This window comes from Diadema antillarum, unplaced genomic scaffold (genome assembly GCF_040938485.1).
Source record: "Diadema antillarum isolate AM-2024a unplaced genomic scaffold, OU_Dant_1.0 seq00001189_RagTag, whole genome shotgun sequence".
NCBI classification, from domain to species: domain Eukaryota; kingdom Metazoa; phylum Echinodermata; class Echinoidea; order Diadematoida; family Diadematidae; genus Diadema; species Diadema antillarum.
The window spans coordinates 1,113,156-1,133,477 of NW_027271987.1; the positions used below are offsets into that span (position 1 = coordinate 1,113,156).

General features: G+C 41.8%; 1 protein-coding gene across 1 annotated transcript in view; it reads right to left on the reverse strand.

The window, feature by feature from the left end:
* The window catches only part of LOC139744557 (F-box DNA helicase 1-like), a 67,752-nt gene that overhangs the window by 45,666 nt on the left and 1,764 nt on the right, over positions 1-20,322 (reverse strand). Inside the window, exons 2-10 of the mRNA XM_071654990.1 lie at positions 16,757-18,065; positions 16,029-16,159; positions 15,405-15,525; positions 14,769-14,956; positions 13,722-13,844; positions 13,166-13,260; positions 12,542-12,620; positions 11,460-11,549; positions 7,968-8,184 (exon numbers count right to left, since the gene is read on the reverse strand). Of these exons, the coding sequence (XP_071511091.1) occupies positions 7,968-8,184; positions 11,460-11,549; positions 12,542-12,620; positions 13,166-13,260; positions 13,722-13,844; positions 14,769-14,956; positions 15,405-15,525; positions 16,029-16,159; positions 16,757-17,905 (2,193 nt within the window). The 5' untranslated portion in view covers positions 17,906-18,065. The remainder of the gene's footprint in view (positions 1-7,967; positions 8,185-11,459; positions 11,550-12,541; positions 12,621-13,165; positions 13,261-13,721; positions 13,845-14,768; positions 14,957-15,404; positions 15,526-16,028; positions 16,160-16,756; positions 18,066-20,322) is intronic.

Genomic DNA, 20,322 nt, shown 5'->3' on the forward strand with positions numbered 1-20,322 from the left:
CTCTAGCCAGTCGGCTTGGGGTTTTGCCACTAGCAGCTTGTTGCTGCTTGATACCAATTGCAGGCGTGTACTAGTTTGCTGATGTGAACTACTCTGCGTGGTCGACTTGGTGTCAACATATTGGTGTCTGGTTTGAATGATTGGAGAAATGCAGTGCAGTTGAGGTGGATGTGACCATCTACCAGCTACACACAGTTCAACGACAGCTTGGAGTTGAAGTCATCCAAGATGAACGACATGGATGGTGGTGAGGAGAGGAGCCCGCAACCGTCAGGTGGTGGTGTCCAGCCTGATGACGTGCGTCCAGAGGACTCGGTGAGTCAGTGTGGCAGCAAGGCGAGCTCCACTTCGTCACGACTGAAAGCCATGGCCAAGAGAGCTGCGTTGGAGGCAGAAGCAGCTGCCCTGGAGGAGCAGCAGTTGCTGGAGTTGCAGGAACTCCAGTTGAAGGAGCGAAAGAGTCAACTGAAGTTGAGAACGGAACTTCGCATCGCTAAGGCGGAGGAGGACATATACCAGCAGGCTGAAGCGTCGAGTACGCCTGTTGAGTCTCCAGATGCGAAAGGAAGAGGCGATGACACATTGCCTTACCCAGTTGGTGGAGTAACAAGTTTGCCTGCTATTCAGATGCTGCAACAAGGTCAACAGCAGCTGGTTGATACCCTTCGGCTCCCACAAGTGCAGCTTATGAAGTTTGATGGAAACCCTTTGAGGTATTGGGAATTTTGGAAAGGTTTCGAAGTCAGCGTCGATCGTGTTAACGTAGACGACACGGAGAAATTGACACGCCTTCTTCATTATTGCATCGGTGAGCCAAGGAAGCTGCTTCAAGCGTGTGTTATCATGCCACCTGAGCAAGGATACCAGAAGGCCAAGCAGCTATTGAAGCAGAGGTTCGGCAACTCCGTTTCCATTGCTGATGCATGGATGAAGAGAATAACGGAAGGCGGAAGGATCTCCCCGCATGATGGAAAGGCCTTGACCGAATTAGCCGACGATATGACGGTCTGCTCTATGTCTATGAAGGAGATGGGGTTCGAGAGTGAGCTCTCACCCCAGAGTGTGCTTCTTGCGATCGTCGGAAGACTTCCGAGTTTTATCAGAGGGAGATGGCTGACGAGAGTGGCTGCTATTCGGAGTCAGGATAGAGTGCCAAGATTCGACGATTTACTTGAGTTTGTAAGGGCTATGGCAGTGGAGCAGAACGATCCTGTCTATAGCAGAGGGAATCTTCCTGAGGAGAAGAGCCCACGCCAGGGTGCGACAGTAAAGTCACAAAGGAGCTCCAGGCCAAAGGCATCATTTGCTGTGAGCAGCACATCGAAAGAGGCACTGTCTGTGCGATGCAGTGGCAGGCATCAGTTGCTTGAATGCCAGCAGTTTCAAAGACTGACTCCAAAGGAACGATTGGGCGTAGCGAGAAAGGAGCGGCTTTGCTTCAACTGTCTCAAACCAGGGCATATGGTGGGAAATTGTCAGTTGAAGAGAACATGCCAGATCGACGGATGTGAGAGGAAGCATGCCACGCTTCTTCATGTTCCAGCATCTCCTACGCGTGCGCAACCAGAGCCTTCTCAACAAGGAGTTGGGAGCTCAGAAGGTGAACCTGTCGAGGCGCAGAATGGGTATTCTGTCGCAACCGGTCATGCCACAGGGGCCGGCAGCCAAAAGGTTGTGTTGCCTATTGTTCCGGTTAGCGTTCGGGCCAAAGGAGGAACAGTGACTGTACAGACGTATGCCTTGTTGGACAGTGGTTCGACCAGCACCTTCTGTACAGAAGACCTTGTGATGCAGCTGGGGGTTACAGGCAAAAGACAGGTGCTGGCAATGTCTACTCTCGAGAAAGCACGCAGCCAAGTGGAGACCATGGTAACCAGTCTGGTGGTACAGAATCCAGACATGTCGAATGCCGTTGACTTGCCGACCGTCTATACAAGGAAGTCTCTGAACATCAGCACAGCAAACGTCGCAAGAGCTGAGGATATCGATTCATACAGACACCTCTCTGATTTGGATTTTCCTTGTGTGCATCCTGTCAATGTTGAGCTCCTCATCGGTCAAGATGTTCCGGAGGCGGTGATGCCGTTAGAGGTGCGCTCTGGTGGACCTGGGGAGCCGTATGCCACCAAGACGGCCCTTGGATGGGCACTTCAAGGTCCCTTGAAGACAGGAGAGAAGGGAGATGTGTGCGCACATTTCATTTCCAACACAGCTCTTGAAGAACAAGTAAAGAGGTTTTGGACTTTGGAATCTACCGAAAGCCTGTGCAGTAATGAGAAGGCCATGTCAGTCAATGACAAAAGGGTACTGAAGGTATGGAATGACACCGTTTCCATGAGTCATGGGCACTATGAGCTCCCCATTCCCTTCAAGGAGGAACCAGTTAAGTTACCTGACAACCGACATGTCGCCCTCTGCCGACTGGAGTCTCTGCGAAAGAAACTACAGAGTAATGTACAGCTGCACCAGATGTACAGCTGTGAAGTAGCTGCCTTATTGGAGAAAGGCTATGCAGAAGAGGTGCGATATGAAGACGCCAACGCAAGAGGACCTGTTTGGTACTTGCCCCATCATGGAGTACTCAACCCCAACAAGCCTGACAAACTGAGAATTGTGTTTGACTGTGCCTCGAAGTGTCAAGGGAAGGCACTGAATGATGTAGTGCATCAAGGCCCAGATATGACCAATAACCTTTTGGGTGTGTTGCTGAGGTTCCGGCAAGAACCAGTAGCTGTGATGGGAGACATAAAGGAGATGTTTCATCAAGTGAGAGTACCACCAGATGAACGAGACATGCTCAGGTTTCTTTGGTGGCCAGAAGGAAGCTTGAGTGAGAGTCCCAGGACGTACCGGATGTGCGTTCATCTCTTCGGAGGAACATGGAGCCCGAGTTGTTGCAGCTATGCCTTGAGACACACAGCTGAGGAGTTCAAGGAGGAATTTTCTGTAGCTGCAGTACGGTCTGTCAAGCAGAATTTCTATGTGGATGATTGCCTGGTGTCAAGCAAGACTGAGGAAGAGGCAATACAACTAGTAGATGAGCTGACTCGCCTCTTAGAGAAAGGAGGATTCAGACTTATGAAATGGATCAGCAACCGCCCAGGTGTAATCCAGGCAGTGTCAGTAGAGCAGAGAGCCAAGACTGTTATTGGCTTAGATTTGGACCATGACGCCCTACCTGTGGAGAGAGCTCTTGGAGTTACATGGGATACGGAGCATGACTGTTTCACGTATCAGATAACCCCACGTTGCAAACCATTGACGAGAAGAGGGATTCTGAGCGAAATTGCCTCCATCTATGATCCTTATGGATTTGCAGCTCCATTCGTGATGAATGCGAAGATGCTTCTTCAGGAACTGACTGCCTTGAAGTTGGGATTCGACGACCCAATACCAGCCGAGCATCGTGAAAGATGGCTGAAATGGAAGGAATGTCTGCCTGAAATGAGTATGGTGAAAGTCAGCAGGTGTCTTAATCCAGCAGAACTGGAAGGAGTGACTGACTATGAACTTCATCACTTCAGCGATGCCTCTGAAAGGGGGTATGGCGTTGTGTCGTATCTCCGCACAGCTGATAGCAGAGGAAACGTCCGCTGCAACATTGTCATGGCGAGATCAAGGTTGGCTCCCATGAAGAAGATGACAATTCCCAGGCTGGAGCTGATGGCAGCAACTCTTGCAGTCACCATAGATGCAATGATCAGAAGGGAGTTGGAGTTACCGCGGTCTGAATCAATCTTTTGGACTGACAGCACCATCGTATTGCATTACATTTGCAATGTGGACAAACGGTTTCGTACGTTCGTGGCAAACAGGATAGCTACGATACACGATGGTTCACAACCAAGACAGTGGAGACATGTTAGTACAGATCTCAACCCAGCTGATGATGTCTCTCATGGGTTGAAACCAGATGGACTGTCTGACAGGTGGATTCAGGGACCCGAATTCCTGTGGAAACCAAAGGGTGAATGGCCAATTCACCAAGTGACCGGGAACTATGATGGTGAAAACGACCCAGAAGTGAAGAGCGAGGCAGTCTTTGCTACCCAAGCTGAGTCAGCAACAACGATTGATGAGTTACTCAGTAGATACTCTTCATGGACAAGAGTGAAGAAAGCTGTGGCGTATTTGAGGAGAGTTGGAAGCTTTCTACGACAGAAAGCAGGTCACGACGTCGCCTTTGACCCAGCTGACATGAGTAAGCCACTCTCAGTGAAGGAGATGGATGGAGCAGAGAAAGCCATCTTTCGTTTCATTCAAAGGAAGTGCTTCCGTGAGGAGTACAGGTGTTTGGTGAATGAGACAGATGGTAGGTCAAAGGTCATCAAGTCCAGCCGTCTGGCCCGCTTGGACCCTGAAGTGACAGAGTGTGGACTGTTACGTGTAGGTGGACGGCTGCAAGGGAGTACTGTTGCAACGAGGCTGAAACATCCAGTCATCCTCCCAAGGAAGCACAATGTTGTGAAGCTGCTGATTCGTCACTACCATGAGCGATGTGGTCACTCAGGAAGGGAACACATGATGTCACTGCTCAGAGAGCGGTGTTGGATCTTGGGTGCACGGGCAGCAGTTAGAGAAGTCTTGCGAGATTGCGTGACATGCAAAAGGCAAAGAGCCCAGCCCGGTGTCCAGAAGATGGGTAATCTACCGAGTGAAAGAGTCACGCCCAGCAAGCCGCCCTTCAACTTCGTAGGAGTGGACTGTTTTGGACCGTTTTATGTCAAGCAGGGCAGAAACCAGTTGAAGAGATATGGGTGCATTTTCACCTGCCTAGCTGTGCGGGCAGTGCATATTGAAGTGCTTCACTCCTTGGAGACAGACGCTTTCATCAATGGCCTGGAGAGGTTCATCGCACGCAGAGGTAGGCCAGAAGTGATCTGGTCTGATAACGGTACCAACTTTGTCGGCGCAGACAGGGAGCTGCGTGAAGGGATCCAGCAGTGGAATCAGCGATGCATCCATCAGTTTCTCCTGCAGAGGGAAATTGAGTGGAAGTTTAACCCACCATCGGCATCACACATGGGAGGATGTTGGGAACGCCAGATCCGGACAATTCGTAAGGTAATGAATGCCTTGCTAAAGCAGCAGAGCCTGTACGATGACAGCCTAGCTACACTGATGTGCAAAGTTGAGTCTATCATCAATGGTAGACCACTGACTGTGGTATCTACAGATAAAGCGGATCCTGAGGCCTTGACACCTAACCACCTCTTGTTGCTGAGACCTAACAACACACTGCCTCTTGGTGTGTTTGACGAGAAGGACATGTACTGCCGCAAACGTTGGAAGCAGGTGCAGTATATGGCAGACCTCTTCTGGCGGAGATGGATCAGGGAGTATCTGCCGACTTTACAGCTGAGACAGAAGTGGACCAGTGCATCCAGAAACATTGCAGTAGGTGACATCGTTCTGGTTGTGGAGGTCACACCGAGGAACAAGTGGCCTATAGGACGAGTAACGGAAACCCACGTCGGTGGAGATGGCCTGGTGCGGTCTGCAAACGTGAAGACATCAGGTGGAGTGATGACGCGACCTATAAGCAAGTTGTGTCTTCTGGAGTGTGTGGAAAAGTCGGTGTAGGAAGTTTTGGTTATTTTCTTACTACGTGCCGTATGAGTATCTGAGGTGCGAGCCAAGCGCCGCCTCAATGCTCAGTGGTACATGGTGATTTGGATCATCTGCAAGATGTCAAGTGTGTCATTACAGCGCGAATGATAGCGATGTACTTAGTGAGATTGAATTTCCATGCGAAATAGTACAAAGAGGTGCGAGCCAAGCGCCGCCTCAGTGCCTTTAATCTTCGAGTGGGATTTCCTCAAAGTCACAGTTTGATTGACATCGTGGACAGAGCTTGCAAGCGAACAGTTTCCAGAGGTAGAGAGAACGCTGGACTGAAATGTTGGACATTGGTATTAACCGATGCGTGAAGCAACAAACTCTGAACAGCTCTGGAGAACATTTGAGAACGTTCGCATTATGTTTGTTGTTAAGTTGCAAGTTATTGTTATTTCATGAGTAAATATATATCCTGTATGATGTCTTCCTTTAAGTTAGAGTGGAGGGATGACTTGTAGCATTTGAGTTGGGGAAAACAACTTTATTTAATCTAGACACTTTATGACTCATCATTTGTGTATATATGAATCATAGCAAAGGAGAGAGAGTAAAGATATACCTTCCCCTTTTGATTATTTGGATCATATGTGGAGCTGGAACGTGTAAGGTCTGAAATTAAGACTAGCACTTCAGTTTAAAATGTGGGTGATTCAGGGTCTGGACAGCAAAGACTAGCATCGTCAGATGTGAGTCTGAAGTCAAGACTAAGTTTCGGTAATAATGAGGTTTTGGAGCAAGACTACTAGCATTGTAATAACTCTGGTAGTATAAGACCTTGTGGGGTCTGATTTAAGACTACAACAAGATATTTTGAGGTCTGATTTAAGACTACTGTGGTGATTACAACATGTAGTGGTATTCAAAGTGCATACTTTGATTGTTTTGCATTATATGGAGCATTGTGCATGATGTACAAGTATATAGTACCATTGATTCAAGGGGTCATATGATCTTACAACAGGGAAGTTATTTCCAGAGCATATTGTTGGTCAGATATAGGGAAAGGAATATACTGTACGTGCAGCATTCAATTTAGTGTATGACTTTGAATCTGTATTAATCGCAGTGTGTACAACTGTATGAGTACAAGGTAGGGAATACAAGTGATTATTCCAGTTTGGTGTGACAGACGGAAAGAGGTTTCCTCTCAGAGAATAGTTCCTTTGTTTATTTTGTGATCTGTTGTATGTTATACACGACTAGCATTTACAGGAATGTATAGAAATGCATCGTTTGATGCAGCTTGATATTTTGGATGTTATCTTCATTGTTAGACGCATCAGGTGTTGAAAGAAAAGCTCATGCTCATTTCATAAGATTGACGCATTTGTGCAGACGTGATTTGTTACGAAAGGTGTCAAGTTCGATGAGTATTATATATGTTAATAGCTGGTCAGATTTAAAGGCACATAATGTATGATGTGTGTTTGAAAGGCATTAGGAATAATAGATTGGGTATATGTTCATGTAGGTTCACATATAAGGGGCCGGGATGTAAGAGACGTGTGACGTCAGAAGCGAGAGCCTGGGCGCATTTCACAATTTCACACGTAGAGGGCGTTGTATTTTTTACTGCTTACAGTCACATGTCGTTGGAGATGACTTCTTGTCGTGCATCCAGCTGTATTTCTCGATAGTTTCAACAAGCCCAATGTCGTTGCACCGCTCGCTCGCTCGCTCTCTAGCCAGTCGGCTTGGGGTTTTGCCACTAGCAGCTTGTTGCTGCTTGATACCAATTGCAGGCGTGTACTAGTTTGCTGATGTGAACTACTCTGCGTGGTCGACTTGGTGTCAACATATTGGTGTCTGGTTTGAATGATTGGAGAAATGCAGTGCAGTTGAGGTGGATGTGACCATCTACCAGCTACAACCAATGAACAACATCAACAGCAGCAGCAACAACAACATCATCAACACAGCATAACAACATAAGATCAACAAATACCCGAAAAGTGGAAATTTTTGTGTATTTAGCGCAACCAGAAATAAGCGCGAAAATAAAAGAGTGTAAATATTTTTGCATGCCATATGTTCCAGTGGTTGATGTCTTGATTCCGCAGAATTAAAAACACGCGAACCTCTTCTCAATATGCCGAGCGCGAAAACTTAGTCGCGCAAATATATCCACTTTTACAGTACTACAACTACTACAACAACCATTACTATTGCTTTACTACTACTACCTCTGCTGCTACTACTACTACTATTACTACTACTACTACTACTAACACCACCACCACCACCACCACCACTACTACTACTACTACAAACACCTACCACCACATTTACTAACACAACACACAACACTCCTGCTGCAACCATTGTAGTTACCTACAGCTGTTTCCTACCATTCTGACGTCATGCTCAATCACTTGGCGGGAGGTGTTATCCATCTGTGGGACGTGAGCTGTGGAGATGAAGCCCTCTGCTGATGCAAGAAAGTTGTTAATGGTGGTGCAGACATGCTTTGCCAGCGTCATGTGGTGGATTTTTTTCTCATCCGGTTTTGGAAGCACAGACATGATGAAGTATGGCTTCAGAGCACTGCCCATCTTGGCGCGATATCTGATAATCAAAGCAAGAGTTCATACATCTAGGGTTATCCTGTCACATACATGTATTAGGCAATTGCTTAAAGGACAAGTTCACCTTCATAAACATAAGGATTGAGAAAATGCAACAATATTAGTAGAACACATCAGTGAAAGTTTGAAGAAAATTGGACAATCGATGCAAAAGTTATGAATTTTTTAATTTTTGTGTTGGAACCGCTGGGTGAGGAGACTACTACAGCTTGTGAGTCATATGCGTACAACAATATAAAGAAATTGTAAAAGAAATTCAACATATTTTCACTTTTTTCGCATAATAAAAGAGCACTTGACTTCCCTCTTTCTAAAGGCAGGGGGAATAATATTACCCATAACATTTGTCGGTAACGAGTCAGGGGAATGTGTACTTTTTTCAAAAGATGGAATTTTGTGAAATTCTCTTTATATTTTCCTTATATTGTTGTACGCATGTGACATCTAAGTTATTCATACATTGCAGTAGTCTTCTCATCCAGCGGGTACTGCACAAAAACTTCAAAAATTCATAACTTTTGAACGGATTGTCTGATTTTCCTCAAACTTTCAATGATGTGTTCTACTAATATTGCTACATTCTCTCAATCCTTATGTTTATGAAGGTGAACTTGTCCTTTAACATGCTTGTCAATCTTCTCAATTCTCCTATTGCAAACTTTGGCATTTTTCTATACAGTGCACTCCTGCTATAACGAACAACGAAATTCTGGTTACAATGAAGTAAAAATTCAGGCTGCAACATTATCTGTTCTTTTTTTGCTTTTGTAATGTTTAGTTTTTGGATATAACGAAATTTCTTATATACAACAAAAGAAAATTGCTGGTCCCGAGGAGTTTGTTATAACAGGAGTCCACAGTACCTTACACACAACAATAACGATGAACACTACATGTATTTGTTTCCATTCCCAACATGGCTGTCCTCTTATATTCTATTATATACACTCAAACCAAGCTACAATGACCAATCAGGGTAAACAAGAAACATGGTCATTACACACAGATGGCAGTTGTAGACAGGTTCAATGCAGTAGCCATCGAGACAGATATTTCCGAAGACCAAAATGACTTATACATGAACACCAAGACACTATATTGTATTTAAATCCACAACATATGTGACCCTGCACCACAAAATGAACAACAAGTCGTCAGACATGGATTCTTAGTTAAGGTCAGATTCTGAAAGAGCAGACTCTAAGCTTTAAAATGATATACATTGTATAACTCAATCCAAATGGACTCTCCTAACCTACCTTAATATTGGAAAGAAAGCACACACCCTGGATAAATGTGAACTGAGAAAAGAGGCTCTGAAAAACAGGGTCTATTCAAGCGTTTAATCTTTACCAAGCCGCGCTAGCTCTGCGATGAATGGAACAAAATAACAGGATGATAAACACCAGAGCAACAACAATGAAGGGATTAACAGATTAAGCTGAAATTACGCACACCTAATTAACACATTCTGTTGATGATATACGTCCACTTTCAAAGCAGTAGCATTATCCCTTCTACAGTTATTGGAGCTGAAAGTGATGAGCATGGACAGGGTTTTTAACAAATGAAAAGAGGACTCTTTCAAAAACACCTTATCACACTATTCCACTAAAAAGTATTCCAGAAAAACTGCTGATAACCCAATTTCCTTTTCGTTTTATGATCCCAAACTTTGGTATGATGTAGAAGAAGACTTGCTCTTTCAGAAAATATGAAGAAGTCAAGATTTGCTAGGTTGACCTATTTCACCTATTTTCCACTCTCACACAAAATCAGTGCGTGCGACTTTTGTTCGTTTTGTGATGCACGGTCACATATATACTTATACTAATATATAACATCATTTTTGTTAGCTACCGTAAACATCCATATTTTCACACAATTAATTTTTCACACTGAGCATCTCACAACATATTCGCAGGTTCTTGAATTTGCACCGCATATTGTCAACCTGTTCAAAACGTGCAGAGAAACTTCCAAAGATATTTTCGTGGGTTTGAAAATTTGCGCTACCCAAATGTAGTGTGAAATATGCCAAATTAATGTATCGCAAAAATTTCTGCATTCACAGTAATCACCCTTCCCCTTCAATTGATCATTACTTGCCAAACCACAGAATAGTTTCAACAGCAATTGTTTGATGCAACAGCTAACATAGCTACAGCAAGCTGTGCACTGCTGGAAGGTCATTGTGCAGTTGTCAGTTGTCCAGTGGATATCAAGTCTGTTTGCTGGTCAAGTTGGGAAGGTGGTCACTGTAAACAGATCTAAACTATACATGTTCTCAGCTTATGACTTCCATGTGGTCACTGTGGGCAGGTGATCATTATAGGAAGGGGGTCACTAGAGCAGGTTTGAATGTTTAAATAATGGAACATTAAACACTATGAATCCCTTCTTAATTTGAGAATCCATGCTATTTTCTGAGTACAAAAGGATAGCAAAGGTATCAAAACATCAGCTGGAACCAGGGGCGGTTCCAGGAATTTCGTAAACAATATTTCTGGTGCTAATCCCGGTTTCACCTCATTTTTTTGTTTTTATAACTTTTATTTTAAAGGGGATGGCTAGTAACTGATCGGTGGGAATCAGTGGGACTGCTGGGGGATGATTGTTCCAATCCTTGTGGGATTCATTTAAAAGTACATTATATATCTATTGTTGTGTGAAAATTATTTGCTTCAGAATGGTCTCATATTCAAGTAATGTGCAGTTTAATGTTTCCAGGTTAGCATGCCTGTACAGTGATGGGGCATTAAACTGCACATTACTTGAATATGAGACCGTTATGAAGTAAATAATTTTCACACAACAATAGATACAGTATATAATGTACCCTTAAATGAATCCCACAAGAATTGGAACAATCATCCCCCAGGATTCCCACTGATTCCCACTGATCACTTACTAGCCATCCCCTTTAACAACAAATAAAGAGTGGGCGCGCGCCCAGTGCGCACCCCTCTGGATCCGTCAGTGAGAACTGTGTGAACATAAATCATAGATTCTTTCAAAATTTGTTTTAATCTTCACCCAGCCAATTGGCTCAAGTGAGATTTTGCGGTCTTCTAAAGACTGTCTGTTATCCATGCAGCAAAGATCTAGTTGAAAAGGGTGCCAAAAATGCTGGGAGGAAAACTCTACCACAACATATCATGAAATCCATGATTAAATGTTCATACTTCAAACAAGACAACTTCAAAGTGATGGGACATTTTTTTTTTCTGACTCACTCTGCACATTCATACTTACTTGAACCCAACTGCTTTGTAGGCCAACGAGTGGAGTGTTCGACTCTCAACGTTACTTGGAAATTTCTTACGTGCCTCTTCCTGCACAGATCTTCACATAACAAAAGAGACAAAAAAAAAATAGGTATACATATACCTTCATCTGGCAAATCACTCTGTTTAGCCTTCATGATATGGTCGTTCCATTCAGGAACATCTTCAAGTACTTGAGAATAAAAGCACAAAGGGTACAAGCTAAAACTGTTCCAATCTCTTTACACTACCTTCAATTTTGTGCACATGGGTATAACAGTTGCCTAACTGCTGACCTGGCACTCCTGTATGTCCAGCAATCCTCTTCTTGCATGGAAGGCAAGATCTGCATACAGCATCACAGTGATATTATCAATTTAGCATTCATGTCAGAAAGTGGAATGTGTGTCAGACATCACTTTGGGTAATGAACTAGATTTTAGCTGCACATCCAAGAATATTTGTGCTTTTAAATTTTGATCTGTAGGTTGATGACTTCATTCCTACGAGGCGATGGAAAGCTTTCTGATAAAGTGAGAGATATCATAGTTATAGTTGTCTCAGATTGTTTGTGAACTTGAATCATTTTTCTGTAATGCTTTATTGGTTCATAGGCACTTCATTACAAAATTAGACTCTAAGACAAGTGCCTACATTCTCATGACCTCATCAAACTGGCCATGTAAGACTAAAAGTGATCAATTTCTACTGATGATCCTAGAGGAAATATTCCTTGATACAGCTGCAGAATATATGATTAGAATGTGATACATTGACAAAGATCTGATATTTTGCAATTATAAAATTCTCTTATTGATAATTGTTATGTAATTTATGCATTCAACTTTTGTTTAAAAAAAAAATTTCTGTTGGAAATGAAAATTAAATGAATGGATGAAATCTCATTTCCACTGAAACATCTTTTAAATCATGTTTTCTCAATCAAGTGATTTTTATCATATTGTTTATGTGCATGAACACTTGGAACTTATCAACACATTTACATAATAATGATTCAAATAATCATAATTTCTTTCCAAATATGAAAGTCGTTGAAGTTTCCAGCCTTACTTGTTGAAGGCGATGTAGAGAAAGTTGAGATGGGGCCTGAGCTGAGCAAAGCGAATCAATGTGGTCGTCTTTCCTGTTCCTGAATGGAAGAGATGGAAGACAGGGAAATAAACATCAAAATCCTCCTGATGTTCTTTTCAGAAGATGAAACAGAATCCCTTTTCACTATCCGTCTGAAAGCTAAATAGGCTTGACATAGCATGCATTTCTCTGGCATCTCCCCCATCTAATTTAACGTCGGAAAAATAAAGACTGCATAATCCTGCTATTATTGTTAGTTGAGGATGATGACACAAGATCTGTATTAATAGGAAGTCGTGACTACAGCATCACCGGATTTTTAATCTGGCTTCTTCTTTTTTTCATGAAATAATGGGCATCCTGGACTTCTTTTAAAGAGATCTAAAAAAAAATAACAAACAGGACACATCTTACCAAAGTATCCCTTCTGTCCTATACAACTCTCAAAACTGTTGATGTTTTTCATGACTCTAATTGTACAGAGCACCTTTGTGGATAATTTACCTTACTGAAAGATGATTGCTGTCAAGCATATCTACCTATAATCCCTCTGACTGAGAGTCCAACATGAACACAAACTCTCAAACTTGTGGCATCTCTTACCAGCAAAGGCTATGATCTTGATGCAGTCGGTGGGCTGGAGGTTGTGGTTGATGATACGCATCTGCTCTGGGGTGAGATCAATTCCTTTCCGCTGCCTGAATAATCAAGGAGATACATGGCAAAACACCAGCTCAAGTTTTTTGCATCAAAAGTGACCAATAACTGTCATATCCATCATCACTGAAACACTGTCTTCTCAATAAAGAAAGGAGCAGAAATAGATTGTATATAAATGAAATATTTATAAAACTTTTATAGCTAGTCACAATCACAAAAACAAAAAATAAATGCCTCAGAACACTCTCCTAATCTTGTGTAAATATATTTCCACTGAATTACATGTTGTGATTTGGATGAATTATGCTTGATTTCAAATAATTTATGAACTGAAATGACAAAACATGAGGGAAGTCATTTGCAAACTTGGGTTATCATTGGCAGAATGATTTGCATGATTACTAGCATTTTTGCTACGTACAGACCAATGGGAGACTAGAAAGGCTATGACATCATCACCTCATTTAACTGAAAGAGATGATCATTTTGTGATCCTTACCCGTATCTTAGCAAAGACTGCTGACCCGAAGAGCTCTGTTTGGCAGTGTCCGAGAGCTCGTCATTGTCTCCTGGCCCACTGCTCTCCAGTTTGTGCAGGGCGTAGAAGACCCGGTAGTGTGGGCTGAGGAGATCAGAGTGACATGGTGATTGACCAATGTGAGTGACCAATGTGAGTGACCATGGGACACAAAACTTCATTGGTTATATGAATATACATCTACATAATCATGTATGTTTACATGGGCATTTATTTTATAGACATACACAAGTACATACAGTATACATGCATACACATTCATGATACATAAGGACACACATTCAAACATACACAAATATGTACAAACTTACATATGAACTTGCATACACTCAATACATACAATATTGTATTGAATAAAAGTAATTATCACAGAACTGTAAGTTAATTGTGTGTGGAATATCACACACTGATAGTTTCTAAGGTTTTAGTGTGGACATATACCAAGCAAAAATGCAGTAATGTAAAAGAGGATTTGTTTTTTATTTATTTATTTTTTTCTGAGTGCTCAGCTGAGTAAGAGAAATTTCACGTTTTTAATTCTCGGAATCATAGCATTTAATAGTGTGGACATATAACGAGCAAAAATATTGGGGTAATTTTACTTTTTCACTAGTTTCTGGTCGTGCAGTGTGTAAAATTTCCAAACTTTGTATTGATCAACTCTACCATGAGTCAATTGGGAGGCCTTGCCACTGTGCAGCTCCATTGCACAGTTTGATCCGAGGAGCAGAGATGAGTAATTGGCAGCGGTTGGTGTGGGCAAGTCTGAGCTATAAATGTGTGTCAAAATGACTTTGCATTTATTAACTCTACAGAAATGCATTTCTAGCTCAGACGTGTTTGTGATTGCACTTTTCTCAGTAAACCCCCTTATTAAAACAGCTTTGCATTAACCAACTGCCTAAACCTTCCTGAAAGTTGTTTGGAAACCATAATTCTGCACCAGAAGTGAGTTGATAGACACAAAGGTTTTTAAAAATGACAACTGGTACACGTTTAATCTCTCACCCTCTGTTGATGTTGAATTTCTTCTGGAAAAGAAAGAGTGCTGCTGCGATGCAGTACAAGCACTCAGATAGGTCAAGTCGCTGTACTGGCTCCTTCGTGAGGAGAAGGCTGCGGAGAATCTGGCAGACTTCCTGAGCCGTCTCGGACAGGACAACCATAGCTGCCACTAGTGACCATGAGTGGGGCTCCTGAAATACAAACAGAGCATCAACATTATTGACTTCCATTTCCAGGGGGTACTTGTCAAACCAAAATTGTCTATAGTACACCATTAGACAAATACATAGTACACTAAACTAGAGATAATCTTTTTTTTTTTCACACAGTGTACTACTTACGCATCTCACTCAGCCAGCTAAAAAAAGATTTAGTTACATGAAGCATTAACCAACTGGCATTATCACATTTGTTCTGTTGTAATTCCCTATTTTTCCAAAGCACTCTCGGAATTTTGCTGATGCACATCTTTTTCAACTTCTTGAGAAAGAAGCTCATTTCAAGATGATGATCCTCAGAGCATTGAGATACCCACAAGAACTATGACAGTCTGAAGAGCCATACAACACCACAGTTTAAGATTTTTTTTTTTTTTTTTTTCCCAACTGTAGTTTTTGACAGAATGCTAAGTATATATACCTCATTGGAGAAGACTTCTGGAGCCCTTGCCTTCAATACCTGACAAGCAGCACGGAACTTTTGGTGATGTTTGAGACACTCAGTGGCTCCAACAGAATGGACTCTGACAGTTCCCATGTATCTGTCGAGCAAATTCATACAAGGAAATTAGAAAGAAAAAAAAAAGATGGTAGTTAATACATTTCTGTAAAAAATATACATAACACATGTTTCAATTCATTTGTACTTCAGAAGCATGTGATTTCCAAAAACTACATAGAAGTTAGTGGATGTAAAATGCATGTACAGTCAACCTCGCCTAAGTCAAATCTATTTGGACTGAAGAAATGGCTTTGACTTAAAGTTCAGAGAAAATTCACCTTGTGAGAGATTAAGCAAGGTTGACTATGAACTGGAACATGTAAGAGAAAACTCAACAGGAAGGTATAACACATTGACACACAAGTCTTTAGTTTTATGCCTCAGACCCATCCAATGCTTAATCAGTGAACATGAGAAAACATCTACCACAACAAGAACAAGACAGTCAAATAATAAGACATGTAGATCAGATGCACAAATATCGATATGGAAATTTGACACTTTTGTTCATATTTGCTGCAAGTACTTCACTCAGGTACTCACTTGATGAGTTGCACAAGGCAGTTCCGCTCCGTAAGCTCTCCAGACTCTTCTAAAGGCTTTTGCACAGCATTCATTTGATCCGTACCTTGCAGCAATTTCAGCTGATAGTATCGCTTCTTCCACTGTACAAACTGAAACAGGAGCAAGTAATTATTAACGTTTCATCATGCAGCTTTCATTGTGTCACTTACAGCTTACCACTGTAAAGTAAATTTGCAGTCTGGTTGCAATCAATAGTTGCAAGGTGTAGAGACAAAACACAGTCAGCTTCGCCTAATGTGTTTCCAACTGTTCACAAGTTTTATACTACCAAGTGAATAATACTTATCAATGCCCTGTGTAATATGCATTTACATATTAAATTTGTATTATGTAATTTGCAAAGTTTCATTTTTAAACTGATTGATTTGTTTCTTTTTTTTTCCAGTTCTTTTTTTTTCCGCTACATAGCAAGGTTTCCTTCATACCCTGTCATACCTGCAGTGATGAAGCCACCCTTTCTGCCATACCTGGGTACACTGACAAAATTAACATGCAAAATAAAAGCACAGATCAGCAATTATATCTGCCCTGCAAGACATAACATTTTTGACTAAATAATCATAGTTCCTCGGGTAAATGTTTCCATAAGCAAAACTTCATCAGAGCCTTAAGTATCCATTTTTTTTCTTCTTTTTTTTTATTTGCAAAGGGGGGGGGGGAATAAATTTTGGTGATAGTAGCCTTACATGTGGTCTTGATATGATGGCATTCCACCTCTTACAGACATTGGATGCAGTCAGATATATGTCCAGGATCGGCAGCTGGCCAAGGATGTTTTCAACCACCTCATCAGGGAGGAGTCCAAAGTAGTCCCTGAAACTTCCATCCTCTGCAGAGTCTGTGTCAGGTGTCTGGAAGCCTTCTCCAAGCAGACCAAAGGTACAGGGCCCCTGAGATGGACCTGGTCCATCCAGAGATGGGTTGGAAGTTTTCTGCTGAAATCCAGTAGCTGACTTGGCGGGACTTTCTGACACAAACACAACTTCATCCGAGTCATGTGTCTGCCGAGAAGCATTTGTCTCCTTGGCAGGACTTTGTGACAGAAACAAGACTGCATCAAAGTCATCAGCTGTGATGGAATCATCTTGTTCAAAATCTTCAAGACCTGTTGACCGTTTCTGCTCATTTGCACATGATGTGGAATGGTGTGGGGCTCCAAGTTTCTCTTGCTTGAAAGACTGAGTCTTTTTCTTGGGACTCTCAGCTTCAATCAATATGACATCGAAATCATCAGTAGTGAGAGAATTGTCATTTTCAAAGTCTTTGATCACACTGGAAGAGCAACTGGGCTGATCTTTGGTCTCTAAGTTCCTTGAAGATGAAGCACTCTTCTTTGGTGATACTGAGAAAAAGTTGTGGAGACTAGTTTGCTTCATAGGTGAAGCATTTGATAATGTAGCAGTGGCACTTTTGAAAGTAGGAATCTTCTGTGAACTGCTGGGAGTAGGTTTCCTTGGTGAACCAGAAGTACCCCAAGGATAATACTTGGAACTGAGGCTTGAATCTGTAACCGTAGAGTTCTGTGTCTTACCAACTGACTGACCACCAGGGGTATGGGGAGGGCATTTTGGTGATGCACTAGGCCAATTTCTCTGTCTAGGGTAAAGTCCCCTGTTGACATCCCATTTTGGCTTCTTGGTCAGTGTCTGTGCACTTGGGTGTGTGAGAGGCTTCGCCCCATCTGATGTCATTGCATGGCTGAGGCACTGAGCATCATTCATTTGAATACGTCTCTTTTTGACAGGGTGCGACTCATGCTGCGATGTCGAATCCAGATTCTGTGCTCCTTGCCCACATCCATCTTGGGTAGAATGAGAGTGGTCGCCCATATCCATATTCTCCTACTGTATTCAGTATGTCCCTCAAGAACTCTGGATGCACTGATGAGTACCGGTACTCTGATCTCTGTACAGCTCCATTAGCATCAGTCATTTGATGTAGGCATCTTGGAACGTGTCTTCAATCGATGCATGCAGGCATTATGGCAAGGCAGCCCTACAGAACAGAGGTAGAAACGCAATACTATCAACATCAGCAAAGAATCTTTGGGTCTGGCACATTTCCACCTTGAATATTACTGTAGTGTATGATTTGGCATTCAGTGGACTTTAAGTCAATTTTTTTTCAACATGAAACTTGATTTATTCACAGATGTGGAAATGCAGGCAACCTTATCAGTCCTTACCTAACATGACTCCACACCTGCTGGGCACTGGCATACAACTTCAGTTCGGGAAACCCACTCACAAGGGGGGCCCCTCCTTATAAGTAACCCGTCCCCCTTATAAGTAACCAGGGCTCGACACTAACGGTGGCCCGGTGGCCCGGGGCCACCAAAAACGCGCGTCGGGCCACCAAAATTTCAGAAATGAAGATTTTGGTGGCCAAATCGGGCCACCAAAAAGTCGGATGATTGCCTTTACTTTTGTAGATGGACAGCGGTAACAATCGGCTCCGTAAGATGCTAAAATAAATGTCAGATGTTTGCTTTTTATTTTGGAAATGAATAACGGTAATATTCGACTCCGTATGATACTAAAATAAGTGTCGGATGTTTGATTTTGCGTTCGGAAATGAATAAGGATAACATTCGGCTCCAGAAGATGCTGAAATAAATGTGGAATGTTAGCTTTGACGTTCGGAAATGAATACTACACTGTAATAACATTCAACTCCGTACGATGAGAAAATAAATGCCGGATGTTTGCTTTTTATTTTGGAAATGAATAACGGTAATGTTCGGCTCCGTATGATACTAAAAGAAGTGTCGGATGTTTGGTTTTGCGTTCGGAAATGAATAAGGATAACATTCGGCCCCAGAAGATGCTGAAATAAATGTGGAATGTTAGCTTTGACGTTCGGAAATGAATACTAATAATATTCAACTCCGTACGATGAGAAAATAAATGCCGGATGTTTGCTTTTACGTTGGAAAGTAAATAACAACAACATTCAGCTCCAGAAGATGCTAAAGTAAGTGTTGAATGATCCCTTTGACATTCGGAAATGAATAAACATGATATTCATCTCCATATAGATAGTAAAATAAATACCGGATTTTCACGTTCAGGTGAATAGAATAATGTCTCATGTTTGCTTTTATGTTCGAATGTATATCGGTAGCAACAACATTCAGCTCCGGAAGATGCTAAAATAGATGTCCGATATTAATTTTGCTCTGACGTTCGGAAATGAACAACAATAATATTCAACTCCATTATAGATAGTAAAATAAATACCGGATGTTCACGTTCAGGTTTGAAGTAAATAGCAATAACAGATAAGCTGCGGAAGATGCTAAAATAAATGTCGAATGATCCCTTGCCCTTTGACGTTCGGAAATGAATTATAATGATATAATGATATTCAACCCCGAATGATGATTAAATAAATGTCGGATGTTTGCTTTTACTTTTGAAAGTAGATAGCAATAACATTCGGCTAAGGAAGATGCCAAAATAAATGTCAGATGATTGCTTTTACGTTCGGAAGTGAATAGCAGTAATATTCTGCTCCATACGATGCTAAAATGAATGTCGGATATTTGCTATTACATTTCGAAATGAATAACAGTAACTTTCAGCTGCGTTTGATGGTAAAATATTTAATGTCTGATGTCTGCCTTGACGTTCAAAAATGAAAAACAGTAAAATTCGGCTCCGTACAATGCTAAATTGTCAGATAATTCATTTCACTTTCGGAAGTGGACAGCAGTAACATTCGGCTCCGTACGATAATAAAACAAATGTTGGGTGTTTGCTTTTTTAATTTTAAAATGAATAACGGTAATATTCTGCTCCGTACGATGCTAAAATGAATAACAGATTATTGCTTTTACATTTGGAAATGATTAACGGTATCAATCGGCTCAGTTAGATGCTAAAATAAATTGGGGATGTTTGCTTTCACGTTCAGAAATGAATAAGGATAACATTCAGCTCCGTAAGATGCTAAAATGAATGTCAGTTCTTTGCTTTTACATTTGAAAAAAAAATTAATAGTAACATTCGGCTCCGTACGGTGTTACTAGTAAATGTTGGATAATTGTTTTTACAATCAGAAATGAATAACGGTAACTTCCAGCTCTTTATAATGCCAAAACAGATGTCGGATGTTCACAAATGTCTGCAAATGCTCCCACTCTATCGTTTCAAACGTAAGTTTTGACCACCTAAATAGGCATCAACATTTATAATAATCTATAAGCCTATTTACTAAATCTTAGAACTCAGAATAACGGTAAGATGATTGA